Source organism: Nicotiana tomentosiformis, chromosome 2 (assembly GCF_000390325.3).
Source record: "Nicotiana tomentosiformis chromosome 2, ASM39032v3, whole genome shotgun sequence".
Lineage (NCBI taxonomy): Eukaryota > Viridiplantae > Streptophyta > Magnoliopsida > Solanales > Solanaceae > Nicotiana > Nicotiana tomentosiformis.
In genome coordinates this window covers 8,304,731-8,321,198 of record NC_090813.1, presented here as the reverse complement: position 1 = coordinate 8,321,198, position 16,468 = coordinate 8,304,731, and the positions used below count along the sequence as shown (strand labels likewise).

Here is a 16,468-nt window from a genome sequence, read left to right as displayed (position 1 = left end):
CGGACGTGCTCCTATACCCAAAATCACTCAACGGAGCTAACAGAGTTGACGGAATTCCATTCCGGATCCGTCTTCACATAGGTTTGATTTCGGTCCAAACTCTAAGGCTTAAACTCACAACTAGGGTCTAAGTGTCCCAAAACTCCCCGAATTTCATAACCAAACACTCCGACAAAATTCCAAAAGCAGAAACAAATATAGGGAAAGCAGATATAGGGGATCAAGGCTCAAATTTGCAAAACGACCGGCCGGGTCGTTACAGGCATACCGATCACCATAGAATTACTCTTGTATAGGTGACTCTATCTTTGTAGAGGCCTTCATAAAATGTTCTGATTGTACAATAACCTGGATATTAACCAGATCAATTGGTTAGGCAATTTTATTATGCAAATTTATACGGGATTTATAAGGCTCCATTGCTTCAACCTCAATGGCTACGTGTAGGAAAATGTAATTCTGAGTTTAATGTCGCCAGCTCGACTTATTTTCTACACGATTCTTCATTCAATTAGAGTAACTGATGGTTGTTTCTCAAATTGCCCTCCAAAATATAATTTTAGTCTGTGACCATTAACATTAAACTTTGCTCCAACACTGATCTGCTGAATCTCAATAGCACCATATGAAGTAATATTTGTAATATTGTAAGGACCTGTCCATCTGGATTTTAATTTTTCAGGGAATAGCCTAAGTCGGCTATTGTAAAGAAGTGCCTTATCTCCAATTTTGAAATTCTTTTTTTGGATCAAATTTTTGTGCCATATTTTTTTGAAAATTCTGGCATTTTCATAGGCTTCCAACCTCAGCTCTTCTAATTCATTAGCCTGAAAAAACCTATTTTTACCAGCAGAGGTCAAATCAAAGTTTAGTGCTTTCAATGCCCAAAAAGCTTTGTGTTCTAATTCAACTGGCAAATAACAAGTTGTTCCAAATATAAGTCTATATGGGGATGTTCCAATCGGCGTTTGAACACTATTCGCTAAGCCCATAATGCATTATCTAATTTTAAAGACCAGTCTTTCCTAGAAATTCCAACCGTCTTCTCAAGAATTCGTTTTAACTCGCAGTTCGAAACTTCAACTTGTCCTGGAGATTGAGCATGATATGATGTTCCTGTTTTGTGAGTCACACTATATTTTGATCGCAAAGTAGAGAATTGCCTATTCATGAAATGAGTTCCTTGGTCACTAATGATGACTCACGGTGTGCCAAATCTAGTAAAAATATTTTTTCTAAGAAAATTGAACACTGTACGAGCATCATTCTTTCTTGTGGGGATCGCTTCAACCCATCTTGACACATAATCCACAGCCACAAGAATATATTTAAAAGAGTGAGATGAAGGAAAAGGTCCCATGAAATCTATTCCCCAAATATCAAATATTTCACATACCTGTATCGATTGAAATGCCATTTCATCTCTTTTAGTGATGTTACCTGTTCTCTGACACCTATTACATTGTGCAACGTATGTTCGGGCATCTTTAAAGAGTGTCGGCCAGAAGAATCCAGCTTCCAAAACCTTAAAAGTTATTCGATTTGTTGCATAATGACCTCCAATTGCTCCATGGCAGTGATATAAAATTTTGGTCATCTCTTCTTCGGGCACACATCTTCTAATTATATTATCTGCACAAAATTATAACAAGTAAGGTTCGTTCCACAGATAATACTTTGCATCAGATATAAGTTTTTTCCTTTGTTGGTACGAGAGATCTTGGGATGTCCACTTTCTAACCAAGTAGTTTGCAATATCTGCAAACTAGGGTGGTTGAGTCACCACTGAGTCAATTGAAAAAATATGTTCATCAGGAAATTCTTCCTTTATCTCACTAAACTCAAGGGGAGGATTTTTTAATATAGACAAATGGCCAGCTACCTGATTCTCCGTCCCCTTTTTATTTTTTATCTTAAGATAAAATTCTTGCAGAAGTAAAATCCATCTTTACAACCTAGGTCTAGCATCCTTCTTTGCTAAGAGGTATTTCAAAGCTGCATGATCAGTGAAAACTGTGACCTTAGTTCCTATCAAATATGGACGAAATTTATCAAATGCAAATACTACTCCTAATAACTCCTTCTCTGTTGTGGCATAATTAAGTTGAGCCTCATTCATTGTTGTACTAGCATAGTATGTGGGACGAAAAATCTTATCTTTTCTCTGGCCTAAAACAGCTCCTACTACTATATCACTAGCATCACACATAACCTCAAAAGGTTGATTCCAATCAGGAGACACAACTACATGGGCAGTTGATAACTTTTTCTTAAGGGTCTCAAATTCATCTAGGCAATCACTTGAAAAATTAAACTTAGTATCTTTCATCAAGAGGTTAGTCAGTGGTTTTGAAATCTTTGAAAAGTCTTTTATGAACCGTATGTAAAAACCTGCATGACCTAGAAAACTTCTAAAGCCTTTAATAGTTGTGGGAGGGGATAATCCTGCTATAAGATCAATTTTAGCCTTATCAACTTTTATCCCTTGAGCAGTAATTTTATGTCCTAAAATAATTCCCTCATCAACCATAAAATGATATTTTTTCCCAATTAAGAATCAAGTTTGTCTCTTCACATCTCTTAAGAACTAAAGTCAAGTGATAAAGACAATCCTCAAATGTTTTTCCAAAGAGTGTAAAATCATCCATAAAAATCTCGAGAAATTTATCGGTCATGTCAGAGAAAATTGCTAACATGCAACGCTGAAATATATTAGGGGTATTGCATAAACCAAATGGCATTCTCCTATAAGCATATGTTCCATGTGGACATGTGAAGGTTGTCTTATCTTGATCTTCTGGTGTAATTTGTATGTGGTTATACCCTGAATAGCCATCAAGAAAACAATAAAACCTATATCTTATAATTCTTTCCAACATTTGATTTATAAATGGCAAAGAAAAATGATCTTTTCTAGTAGCATCAATGAGATGTTTGTAATTAATACATACTCTCCATCCTATGACAGCCCTGGTAGGTATGAGTTCATTATTTTCATTTTTAATAACTGTCATACCTCCTTTCTTTGGCATTACCTGAACAGGACTTACCCACGGACTGTCTAAATAGGATAAATGATACTTGCCGCCAGAAGTTTTACAATCTCCTTTTTTACCACTTCCTGCATTGCTGGATTCAATCTCCTTTGGGGTTGGACTATTGGCTTGTAGTTATCCTCCATGAGGATTCTGTGAGTACAAACAACTGGATTAATCCCTTTGATATCTGCTATTTTCCACCCTAAGGCTCCTTTGTGTGTTTTCAAGACTTCAATTAATCTCTCTTCTTGTTCTGGAGTCAAAAAAGATGAAATAATCATTGGACATTGTTCTTTCTCAAGATATGCATAGTTTAAATGAGATGAGAGAATTTTGAAATCGGTTTTTGGCAGAACTTCTTCTGGTTGCATCTCTTAATCCTCATAATCCTTTTCTAATATTTCATCTTCTCTTATGATGGTGGGATCATCATCTTGTATGGTACCTGATTTATCAAAGCATCTTTCCATTGAGTCTGGAGTTAATTGATCGTCTCTAAATTTATCTGTAAGATAACTAATCATGTCAATTGAAAAGCATGAAGATGATGATTCATCTCCGAAAAATCTTAGTATCTTTTGCATGTCTAAAATGACCCTTTCTTCATCAACTTTTAGAATTAGTTGTCTTTGATGGACATCTATAATTGCTCTACCTATAGCAAGAAATGGTCTACCCAAAATAATTGGTTCTTCATGGAACTCCTTCATTTCAAGCACTATGAAATCTACAAGGAAAATAAATTTATCTACTCTCACAAGTGCATTTTCAATTATTCTCTTAGGTTTCTTAGTGCTCTGATCTGCAAATTGAAGAGAGACACCAAGATCTTTCAAGTCGCCAAGATTTAATTTTCTAAAAATAGAAATAGCATCAAGTTTATTGAAGCTCCAGAATCGCAAAGTGCTTTTTCAAAATACATTCCTCCTAAAGTGCATGGAATTGTAAAATTGCCTGGGTCACCCAGTTTTTGCGGTAGCTTATTTTGAAGTATAGCACTATATTTTTCCGTTACCATTACCACAGAAACTTCTTCTAATTTCCTTTTTCTTGACAAAATTTCTTTTAGGAATTTGGCGTAAGAAGGCATTTGCAACAAAGCATCAGTAAAAGGCATATTAATGTGAATCTGCTTTAAAATCTTTAAAATATTTGCAAATTGACTATCAAGATTTTCTCTTTTCATTTTTTGCGGAAAAGGAATTGTCACAGGGAGAGGTGTCATTTTTTCAATATTCTACTCATCATTTTTCTTAACTTCTTTATCTTCTAATTATTCAGAGGGTGTTTCAAAATTCTTACCCTTGTCTACCTGTTGTTTTGATAGGTTCTTTTCTTGTCTGACAGTATTGGGTTCATCAAGCTCCTTACCTGATCTTAAGGAAATGGCCTTAAGGTGTTCCTTTGGGGCTTTCTCCGTATTGCTCGGTAAGGGGCCTTGAACTTTTTCTGACACAAGAGTTGCCAATTGGCTCAAGTGGATTTTCAAATTTTTAAGGGTTGAATTTTGGCTTTCCATTTTTTCACTAGTGACCTTAATGTATTTGTACAAAAGGTCATCAAGACTTGGATGTGGTTGTTGAGGCTTTTGCTGATATGGAGCTGCTTGTTGATAAGGTCTGAAATTTGGTTGCCCATGATTTTGATTTTGGTAACAGGTGGACCTTGTACTTGTGGCTTTTGGAAGATCTGAGAGTTCTTAACACCATTTGGATTGCTCCATTGAAATCCTGGATGTTTATGTGTCATTTGACTTCCAAAGGGGTACTGCTTGTAACCGATTGCATTGACCTATTTGTCATTTTGATTGATTGCTTAGCATTCATGATTCAGATGGTTTCCTCTACACATATCACAAGCCTCAGACTGGCTTGGTTGTTTTGTATTCACCTGAAAAGATTCAAATTTTTGTGCCAAAGCAACAATCTATTGTGTTAGTGTGTTTAAAGCATCAACTTGATTTACCGTAGCGGCCCTTTTGATGATTACATGCTCAGATGGCCATTGAATGGCATTTTCAAAAATTTCATTCAATAACTGCAATGCTTCTTCTGTGGTTTTTCCCATCACAGAACCTCCTGCAGCTGCATCAATCACATTTCTAGAAGAGGGTTTTAAACCGTGTCCTTTCCTGCGCAATCGAAGAGATCTTTCAATTTCAGGATCGTAATTAGCCAACTCTTTTGTAGGAGAGCGGGTCATAAACTAGTTAAAATTTTGAAAGTAAAAAAATATTACATTAATTCCTAATGTAGTGTTAGTAATTGATAACTAAACTAAGGAAAATTTCAAAGATAGATAGTTAGTGAAGAAAAACTAATACCATAATATTATAGATACTAATACTAGTAATTAGGCTACTAAAAAAATAAAATATAAAAACAATGAAACTAACAAGAGAGTGTTAGTAGTAATACTAACAACTAATTGAGATAATAGAGACTTATTAAGTATAAACAAAAGTTGGACTAGTGAATAATAATAGTTATCAGTGAGAATAACAGTGTAGAAGTACTAATGATAATAATAATAATAATAATATAATATTACAAAATAATAATAATAATAATAATAATAAAAATAATGATAAGAAAATAATAATAATATGTAAACAACAAACTATATTGAAAATAGAAAGAGAAGTACGTCGAAGTACTGGCAATGAGAAACAAAAAATGATACAACAGGTGATAGTACTAGAAATAATTAAACTAAATATAATGATGGAAAGCTAATGATAGCAATAATAGGAAGAGGTACAAATATATATTTTTTAAAGTATTATTAATATGTAGTGATAATATTATCAGAAAAATAACAATAATAAGATCTCATATTAGTAACAAAATATTAAATCTGAAGTAGATGTATGCCAATCCCCGGCAACGGCACCAAAAATTTGACGAGGCCAATGTGTATAGGATATTTCTTCTCGTGCTTTGTCAAATTCTAGTATAGTTTAAGATATCGTCCCAAAGAGATTGAAAAATCTATGCTACAAACTTGTAATATTTTAGCTACTATTTAAGAGAACCAAATTGATGGAAAGAGAGTAGGATTTTGAATTTGTAAATTATTTAAACAAAAATAACTTTTGAAAAATTTATATTTAAAAAGTGTTGGGAATCATTGAATTTACTTGACAATATTTTTATAATGAAATCTCAAATTCTACATATATTTCACTAATGGATAATTGCTTATTGTTAATACAATTATGCTTTGCTCACTAGAAAGTAAACAATTAATAATACTCCTTGAGGTTATATTATTTACTCACTTACGACTAGTGATGATAAGATCGAAATATATATCTTGCTTGAATTGTGCCAAGAAGTAGTAAAGACCTCTTCAGATTATCTTTACGAAAAAAATCAATAATATTGCTTATAACAATTCCTTCATGAGAATTAGAATTGAAGTAAGCAAAAATCAAGATTTGGAATGCTAGATTGCTGAAAATGACCCTCTATCTACTTATTCACGCTAGTCAATATGTATCAATTTTGCTTCGTGAGAATTACAAGATCAATACAAGTAACTTTAAAAATAAATAGATTGATGTGACTAATTAAAATATAACATCCCAACACAATATAAAAGTGGAGCTCGAAAATCTGAGGCCAAGTATGTAATAAGATTGAGAAAACTATTTTAAATATATATATATCAATCTTCATCAATTATCCCAACAAAAGACACTACTCCATTATAGAGTATTTGAAAAAGAAAGGACTTCTATAATATGGCCTATATTGCCAACACTACCAGGAAATCTGAAAATTACAAGAAGTAAAAAAAAAAAAGAACAAGAAAGATTAAGAGACCAAAGCTTTAGAAAATAAAGTGGCTCTTTTGTTCCTTTATCCTCGATGCCTACTACACAGAGAGTTGCCTTCTATTTATAGAAGTGCATTTCTTCTTGAAATGTTGTGATGTTAACTGAAAGAGATACATAGTGAGGAGAATGTGTCCCAAGGAAGATGCATCTTGAGGAAAATGCATCTTGAAGAAGATGCGTCATAACCTTCTTGCGTTGTGAATTGAATCTGTTACAACTTTCTCGTTTCTTTCATTTTCTTACTTTATTAATAGTATTCTTATCTCCGGTAAATCATTGTTAGACAATACAGAGAATCAAAATATTATATAAATACTTTATTTAAAATAGTATATTTTTAAGTATATAATATATTGTCACGACCCAATTTTCCCTCCGTGTGACGTCGTGACGACACCTAGTCTCTACAACTAGGTAAACCTAACATTTTGCGGAATAATGAAATAAAAAAATAAATTTAACCAACTATTCAAAAATAAACAACAAATCCCAAAATCCGGAACATCTTGAATCACAAACTACAGAAGGAAAAATCTAGTGTCTCTATACATCAGAATCTAACAAGAAAAAATACAGATAATAATGGACATGAGAAAGAGTAGAAGGAGACTCCGAGGTCTGCGGACGCGACAGATATACCTTGAAGTCTCCAAGGCTGTCCCGGCTCGTTGATAGTGCGGCTGATAAGGTGCACTTGGATCTGCACACGGAAAACATGTGCAGAAAGTAGCATGAGTACACCTGTCACGACCCAATTTTCTCTCCGTTGGGTATCGTGATGGCACCTAGTCTTAGGGACTAGGTAAGCTTAACAATAATTAAAACAACAACATTATTTAAATAGAATCTCTTACAATTTCCAAAACCGGTAGTACAAGTCATAAGCTCTACAGAGTGTTTGCTAGAAAACTTCTAAATACAACTGTCCAGAAATAAGAATAAATAGTGCAAAACGAAAACTGGAAGGTGACTCCGAAGCCTGCGAATGCAGCAGCAGGTTTACCTTGAGTCTCCACAGCAACAGTCCACATAGCTAGCTAACGAACAAGTACCTGGATCTGCACAAAAATTTACATAAGAGTAGCATGAGCACACCACAGCGGTGCCCAGTAAGTATCAAGACTAATCTCGGTGGAGTAGTAACGAGGAACAGTCAAGACATACACTCGTCTAATAAACCAAACAAATATAAGTACATGAATACCAGAAGTATGATGTCTATATAAAGACTATGCAATATGTCTCACAATACAGTAATGGCATTAAAGCAAGAAACAACAAGTATCAGCGGAATATCATGAAAATGACGCAGACAAAGTGAATGGAACACAACCTAAATCCGGAATCACGAATACGGTAAGGACAAGTAATAACTAAGTAATTACAACCGCTTTTACATCAGGTTTTAGTCAACAACTCCACGAGGTACCGAACCTCGGACAATTCACAACTCATAGGTCTCAATACCTGAACCCTAACACTTGGCATCCTGTGCCCTCATAACACCTCATAACAACACTGACGACTCACGTGCCAATAGAGCCATTCTTATATAGAAGATAATTAAATAAGGGTGAGCATCTATGCTCAACAATATCAAGAACACCTCTTATCCGATAAGAGTGCTTAACTACGTGTATGTTTGTGCAAGTGTCCTAATGTGATGACCCAAAATGTCATCTTTAAATTTAATAAATAATTCTGTGTTCTAAGACCTCAAAAAGCACCATTTATCATTTCTCGACTTGCGTGCACAATCCGTATAATTTTTCAGAAAGTTTTTATGTGAAAAATTGATTAAAATGGGAAATAGAGCTTTAAAATTCAAGTGAGTTGACTTTGGTCAATGTTTTTAGCAAACAGACCCAGATCAGTGTTTTGACACTTCCGGAAGCTCCGTTTCGTGATTTGGGACTTGGGGGTATGCCTGAAATTTAATTTGGAGGTTCCTAGCTCAAGTTATGATCATTTAACGAAACTAGCAATTTAAAGGCTAAATATTCCAAGTTTGACCATGGGGTTGACCTTTTTGATATCGGAGCCGGAATCCGATTCTGGAAATTTGAACAGCTCTGTTATGTCATTTATGACTTGTGTTCCAAATTTGAAGTCAGTCAGGATTCATTTAATATGTTTTGGCACGAGATTTGCAAATTGAAAGTTTAAAACTCAAAGTTCGAATCGGGGTGTGAATTGTAATTCCAGCATTGTTTGACGTGATTTTAGACCCCGAGTCATTTCGTATTATGTTACGGGACTTATTGGTATATTCGAGTGGGGTCCCGAGTACCCCGAGAGTGAAAAGGATTGAAATCGGAACAAGAATTCGACTTAAGCAAAATATGAAATTTTGAGTTCTTGAGTAATCGCACCTGTGGAATTTTGACCGCAGGTGCGAGCTCGCAGAAGCGAGACTTCCATCGCAGATGCGGCCTTCGCAGGTGCGGCCTTTGTGCGTAGATGCGGACGTCGCAAGTGCGACATTTTGTCCGCAGATGCGGAACCTCGCCTGGCATCCCCTTTTCGCAGATGCGAGCTCGCATGTGCGAGCCCAGGCACCGCAGATGCGAAAACGCTGGGCAGAATACATAAAATCGGGTCTTAACCATTTCTACTCATTTTTGAGTTTTGAGTCTCATTTTTTGGGCGATTTCAAGGGGATTTTCACGAGTGTTCTTTATTATAAAGTGATTATATTTCACAAATCCATGTCTATATTCATCATTTATTTCGGATTCAGATGGAAGAAATTGGAATTTTTGTAAAACTTTCCAAAAACGAAAATTTAAGATTTGAAGGTCCATTTGATATCGGAATTGGACAAATTTGGTATGGTTGAACTCGTATCGGAACTGGTGTTCGGATTTCGTGAGTTTTTCTGGGATTTGAGAAATTGAGAAAATTGTTACATTTATTGAGAAAATTTCTTCCATAAGAATTGGTAAATGAAAATGTTGGAGGAGCGGGTTGCACGCCGCAACATGATTGATTATAATGAATATATTGGAGGATCGGGTTGCACGCTGCAACAGACTTATTAAAAGTCAATATTGAAGGATCGGGTTGCACGCCGCAACAGACTTGTTAAAAAGTTAATATTGGAGGATCGGGTTGCACGCTGCAACAGACTTGATTTAAAATGAATATGTTGGAGGAGCGGGCTGCACGCCGCAATAGAACTGAATGTGGATATATTGTGAGAGCGGGTTGCACGCTGCAACAGAAATAATGAAAATGATAATTGGTTATGACTGCTGAGTTGTCTTTAATTATTATAAATGAATTACCTGATATATTTCTATTATTGTTGTTGTTACTAATATTGCGTACATGTTAATGTAAGTGAACCGCCTTAGCCTCGTCACTACTTCGTCGAGGTTAGGCTCAGCACTTACCAGTACATGGGGTCGGTTGTACTGATACCACACTATGCACTTCTTGTGCAGATTTTGGAGTTGGTCCCAGCGGCGTACCATAGATTTGCTCGGATTTCATCGACCAGAGGAGACTTGAGGTATAACTGCATGGCGTCCGCAGTTCTGAAGTCTGACCAAATTTTAATTTGGCTGTGTGTTTATTTCCAGACAGCTTTACTTTATTCAGACCTTTATTTGTATTTATTCTAGAAGCTCGTGCACTTGTGACACCAATTCTGGGATGGTATTTAGACACCGTTATTATTATGAATTATTTCAAAATTGCTTCCGCATTTATTTTCTTGTTATTAATACATTTAAAAATTATTTTAAAATAGATAATATTATTCTAACGTTGTCTTGCCTAGCAAGTGAAATGTTAGGCGCCATCACGGTCCGAAGGTGGGAATTTCGGGTCGTGACACCTAACATAGTCCATACAAGCAAATAAGCATAAGGAAGAAGAAGAACGGACAACACGTAGAATATTTTCTCACACCTTTCACAAGATAAAGCTCACATAGATACGTATACCACCACACAAATATCAACAACAAGAATACCCCCAGACCATAAATCATCAAAAATCAATCCCTGACACAGCCCACCTTGTCTCGTCACGTGTGCACTAGTAACATAAATGCCCGCCTTGTCTCGCCACACATGCATAATAATGTTCCCACCTTGTCTCGCCACATGCGCAACCCACACACATATATATCCCACCTTGTCATGCCGCATGTGCAAATATCAACAGTAATAATAGCATGATAGAAACCTCGTGCAACCCCATAACAACAACCGCACGACAGAAACCTCGTGCATCACAATAATAACAACTGAACGGCAGAAACCTCGTGCATCACCACAACAAATACAACAACAACAATGGTAATAATACAAAGTATGATAAGTAAATCAACTCAAGAACTTTTAAATCACAGGAAAATGTGGGACCAAATCACAAGGAATAACCACAGTCTGAAATGCTAGGCGTAAAACGAACAACTCAACAAAGGGAAAACTAAGGTGTAGCAACGAATCCCACAATATACACTTCAACAATATGGAAGCTAACACGAATCCAATAATGCCAAATAAAACAAGTCGACTAAGATATAAGATATCTACTTCTTTTAATGTTGAGGAAATTACGAAGGATATTCAACAATTCAATTAAGGATAACAGCGGAAATAATCATAACCTCAATTAAGATTGAATAATTATAGGATGAAATAATATAAATTCCAAATAAAGATAAGCAGTTATGAAAAGATAGCATGGCTATAAAAGAGATAACAGTTTCAATTAAGGCACATATGAATCAAGTAACGATAATAGTGGATCATGAAGCAATTTATTCTAATTAAGCATGTAGATGTGAATCTAGTAATTAAGATATATAATCATAACAAGAACAATTGCATATTCAATGAATACAAGGACCTAAGAACCCTAAAAGACCAAATTTCCAATAAGTCTGTGCACGCACTCGTCACCTCGTGCACACGGGCTACAATCAACATAGAAGACTCAAATCCTAACGGGGAAAATCCCCCACACAAGGTTAGGCAAGATACTTACCTCGAACCAAGCTCAAACAGTCCGTAAGAATGCCCTTTCTTCAATTATCCGACTCTGAATGGTCCAAATTTAACCAAACACAATTGCATAACGTGAATACAATGATAATAGACTCATCTAATTAATGAAATCAATATTTTAACAAAAATTCCGAAATTTGACCTAAAACGTCGACCCGGGCCCACGTCTAGGAATCGAGTAAAAATTACAAAATACGAACACCCATTCACACGAGTCCAACCATATAAGAAATACTCAAATCCGACCACCAATGCCCTTTCAAAACTCGAAATCTTTATTGAAGAATTTCTTCAAATGTTTTCCAATTTCAACCCCCAAAATCCGAAACTAAATGGAGAAAACAACTATAGATTAATGCAATAAAACCAAATTCGAGTAAGAAATCGTTACCCACAAGATTCCTCTGAAAATCCCTTAAAGAATCACCTTCTCCCGAGCTCAAAATATAAAATGGAGTGAAAATGAAATAACCCTCGATTCCAACCCCTTTCTGCCCAGCGATCCTCACACCTGCGATCATCTCTCGCACCTGCGCCTACCGCACCTGCGGTCTAACCAGTCACATCTGCGGAAGTCACTAACTTCCATAACCTCCGCACCTGCGAGTCTTCTGCGCATATGCGGGCATCGCAGATGCGGAACTTCCTTGCACCTGCGACCCCAGGCCAACTCTCAAATTCTCGCATCTGCGCTTCCATCTCCGCACGCGCGAGTCCGCTGTTGCGCACAAATTCTCCGCACCTGCGGAGATTGCCAAGTCCAGCTCTTCTCGCACCTGCGCCTCATTCTTCGCACCTGCGCCCAAGGTCCGCAGGTGCGATTACACCGGAACTCAAACCTCCCCAAAACCATGGAAATCATCCGCAACTCGTCCGAAAAACACTCGGGGCCCTCGGGACCCCCTCCAAACAAACCAACAAGTTCTATACCCTAACACGGACCTCTCGAGTTCTCAAATCACATAAAACGACATTGAAACTACGAATCGCGCCATGAATAGAACTTATAGATTTTCAAATCTTTCAATTTCTAAAACCCATGCCGAAACCTATTAAATCAACCCGGAATGACGTCAAATTTTGCAGGCAAGTCCCAAATAACATAACGAATCTGTTCCAACTATCGAAATCGCATTCCGACCGTGATATCAAAAATAGTCCACTTCCGGTCCAAATCTCCAAAAATTCGACTTTCGCCATTTCAAGCCTAAATCAGCTACAGACCTCGGATTTACAGTTCGGACACGCTCCTAAGTCCAAAATCACCCAACGGTGCTAATGGAACTGACAAAACTCCATTCCGGAGTCATGTTCACATAGTTCTGACTACGGTAAAAAATCCTAAGACTTAAGCTTCCGTTTTAGGAACTAAGTGTCTCAAATTACTCCAAAATGACTGGTAACCGAATTCAACCACGCATGCAAGTCAATACACATAATATGAAGCTGCTCAGGGCCTTATGCCGCCGAACGAGACTTAAATTATCGAAACGACCGGCCGGGTCATTACAATACCACAATCGGTACCCAGTAAGTGCCAAGCCTAGCCTCAGTCAAATAGTGACGAGGTCAGGTCAGGGCCCTACTGGCAAATATATAATAAAAATGATATAGAGTGTAATACCACAATAAAATAAATGCTAAAATTTAACAATAATGAAATCATATAAGGTAACAACTCAGTACAAAGAAATCACAACAGGGGATCTCCCGAGATACCGTCTCGTAGTCCCAAATGTAAATGTGTAGTGGGATCTCCCGGAATACCGTTCCGTAGTCCAAAAGTAAATATGCGATACAGGGGGATCTCCCGGAATACCGTTCCGTAGTCCCAAAGTAAATATGCAGTACATAGGGATCTCCTGGAATACCGTACCGTAGTCCCAAAGTAAATATGCAGTATAGGGGATCTTCCGGAATACCGTTCCGTAGTCCTAAAATAAATACGTAGTAAATGGGGATCTCCCAGAATACCGTTCTGTAGTCCCAAAGTAAATATGCAGTACAGGGGGATCTCCCGGAATACCGTTCCGTAGTCTCAAAGTAAATATGCAGTACAGGGGGATCTCCCGAAATACCGTTCCGTAGTCCCAAAGTGAATATGCAGCGCGAATGATAGAAATACACTACATCTCGAAATTCTTATAATTTAGACTAAGTACCAGTCAGGGAAGAAGTAGGAAATTCACTAATCATGCATCATATAATTCACATAAACAATTAAGACACGTAGACAGGTTGTATTAGACTAAACATGATAGCTACACATATTGGAATAACTCAATTAAGAATGAAAATAGATTAGTACTCATTAAAATGGTATAACTCAAAATAACAGGAATACATATTGTTGCTCGGTAAGAAAATCGGGTTTTACCACAACTAGCCCGTGTACGTACTCGTCACCTCATGTACACGGCGCTCACGTAACACAATAGTTCCAAATCGTAAAGGGATTTCCCCCACACAAAGTTAGGCAAGCCACTTACCTCGAACCAAGCTCAATTAATCAGTCACAACGCCTTTCCCACGAATATCCAGCTCCGAATGGCCCAAATCTAGTCAAAAGCAATTACATATCATAAATACAACCATAATAGACTCATCTAATTAATAAAATCAACACTTTAACAAAAATTACGAAATTAACTCAAAAATTGCCTGTTGGGCCCACGTCTCGGAATCGGGAAAAAGTCACAAAATACAAACACCCATTAACTCACGAGTCTAACCATATAAAATTTACTCAAATCCGACCACAAATCTCCTTCAAAACTCGAAACGTTGTTGAAGAAGTTCTTCCAAAGTTTTCTCAATTTCAACCTCAAAAATTCGAAATTAAAGAGGAAATTAATGATAGATTAGTGGGATATAACCATAAAGGAGTTAAGAATCGTTACCCAATTGATATCTCTGAAAATTCCTCAAACTCTCATCCAAATCCGAGCTCCCTATCTCAAGTTTTTTGTAAAATGGCAAAACCCCCGTTTTTTGGAAACTTTATCACTGCCCAGTGATTCCTTAATCGCGATCGCGGAAATAGCCTCGCGATCGCGAAGAATAATTTTGCTGCACCAGAAATTACTCTATGCGATCGTGTAAAATACCATGCAAACGCGATGCTCTGGCTCCCCCACTCACACTATCGCGAACATCCGCATGCATTCGCGATGAGCAAAGCGCGTGGTCTAGCTTTGGTACACTTAACCCTACACGATCGCGACCTTGTCTCTCCATTTTCGAAGCACCACCTCACATCACTATGCATTCGCATGCCCATGTCCGCGATCGCGGATCCCCCCACGAGATCGCATATAAGGAAACCAGAACTCAGACACCAGAAAACTTCAGCAACATTCTAAGTCCAAAAATTGATCCGTTGGGCGTCCGAAACTCGCCCGAGGCCCCCAGGACCTCGACAAAATATACCAACCAATCCTAAAACACCATACGAACTTAGTTGAGCTCTCAAATCACATCCAACAACGTAAAAATAACGAATCACCCTCCAATTCAAACTTAAAGAACTTGAAACTTCAAAATTCTACAACCGATGCCGAAACCTATCAAATCACGTCCGATTGACCTCAAATTTAGTGCATAAGTCATAATAAACATTATGGACCTACTCCAACTTTCGGATTCGAAAAACAACCCCTATATAAAAAATTCCACTACCAGCCCAAAATTCCAAAAATCCGACCTCCAAAACACAATTCGCACACGCCCCTAAACCCAAAATCACCTAACGGAGCTAACGAAACCGAGGGAATTCCATTCCGGAGTCGTCTTCACATAGTTCCAATCACGGTCCAAATCCTAAGGCTTAAGCTCTCATTTAGGGACTAAATGTCCCAAAACACTCGAAAACGCAAAACCAATCATCCCGACAAGTCACAATAGCAGAAATAGATATGGGGAAAGCAGTTAATAGGGGTTCGGGGCTCTAACTCTCAAAATGACCGGCCGGATCATTACAATTAGGGCTTCAACATCGTAAACAAGGGAAAACAGGGTTTCTCCTATGCTCGATGTGGCCGTTGTGCGGTAGGCCCATAGAACTCCAGGCAATTCTTCGGGCCAATTGCATTTTGATGCTTCTAACCTTTTCTTGAAGTTTTGAATAATCACTTTGTTCATTGATTTCGCTTGACCATTTGTGCTCGGATGATGAGGAGAAGATGTGAACCTCTTTATTTTCAAGTCTTCGAGGAACTTTGTAATTTTTGCATTGATAAACTCTGGCCCATTGTCGCATTCTACCTCTTTTGGTATTCCAAACCTGCAAATTATATTTTCCCACAGGAATCAACCATTTCACGTTCTCCGATCTTCTGATAAGAACCTGCTTCCATCCATTTAAAAAAATAATCTGTCAAAATTAAAAGAAACCTTACCTTTCCTGGAGCTGGTGACAATGGCCCGACTAAGTCCATCCACCTTTTCATGAATGGCTATGGGGACAGAACCAAATGTAAGGGTTTTACCAGTTGATGTACTAGTGATGCGTAGCGTTGGCACATATCACATTTTTGTACGAAATCTTTGGAATCTTGTTCCATGCGAGG

General features: G+C 37.3%; 2 protein-coding genes across 2 annotated transcripts; both read right to left on the bottom strand.

Moving 5' to 3' along the window:
- Positions 1-503: 503 nt before the first annotated feature.
- Positions 504-992, bottom strand: LOC104087058 (uncharacterized). Its single transcript, XM_009591451.1, has one exon. The coding sequence runs from the start codon at positions 990-992 to the stop codon at positions 504-506; it is 489 nt and encodes a 162-aa protein (XP_009589746.1).
- A 2,420-nt stretch (positions 993-3,412) lies between these two features.
- On the bottom strand, positions 3,413-4,263 carry LOC104089967 (uncharacterized). The gene is made up of 2 exons (XM_009594993.1): positions 3,959-4,263; positions 3,413-3,893 (listed from the first exon to the last, which is right to left on the bottom strand). Exons 1-2 carry the CDS (start codon positions 4,261-4,263, stop codon positions 3,413-3,415), a joined length of 786 nt encoding a protein of 261 aa, XP_009593288.1.
- Between the last annotated feature and the right edge of the window lie 12,205 nt (positions 4,264-16,468).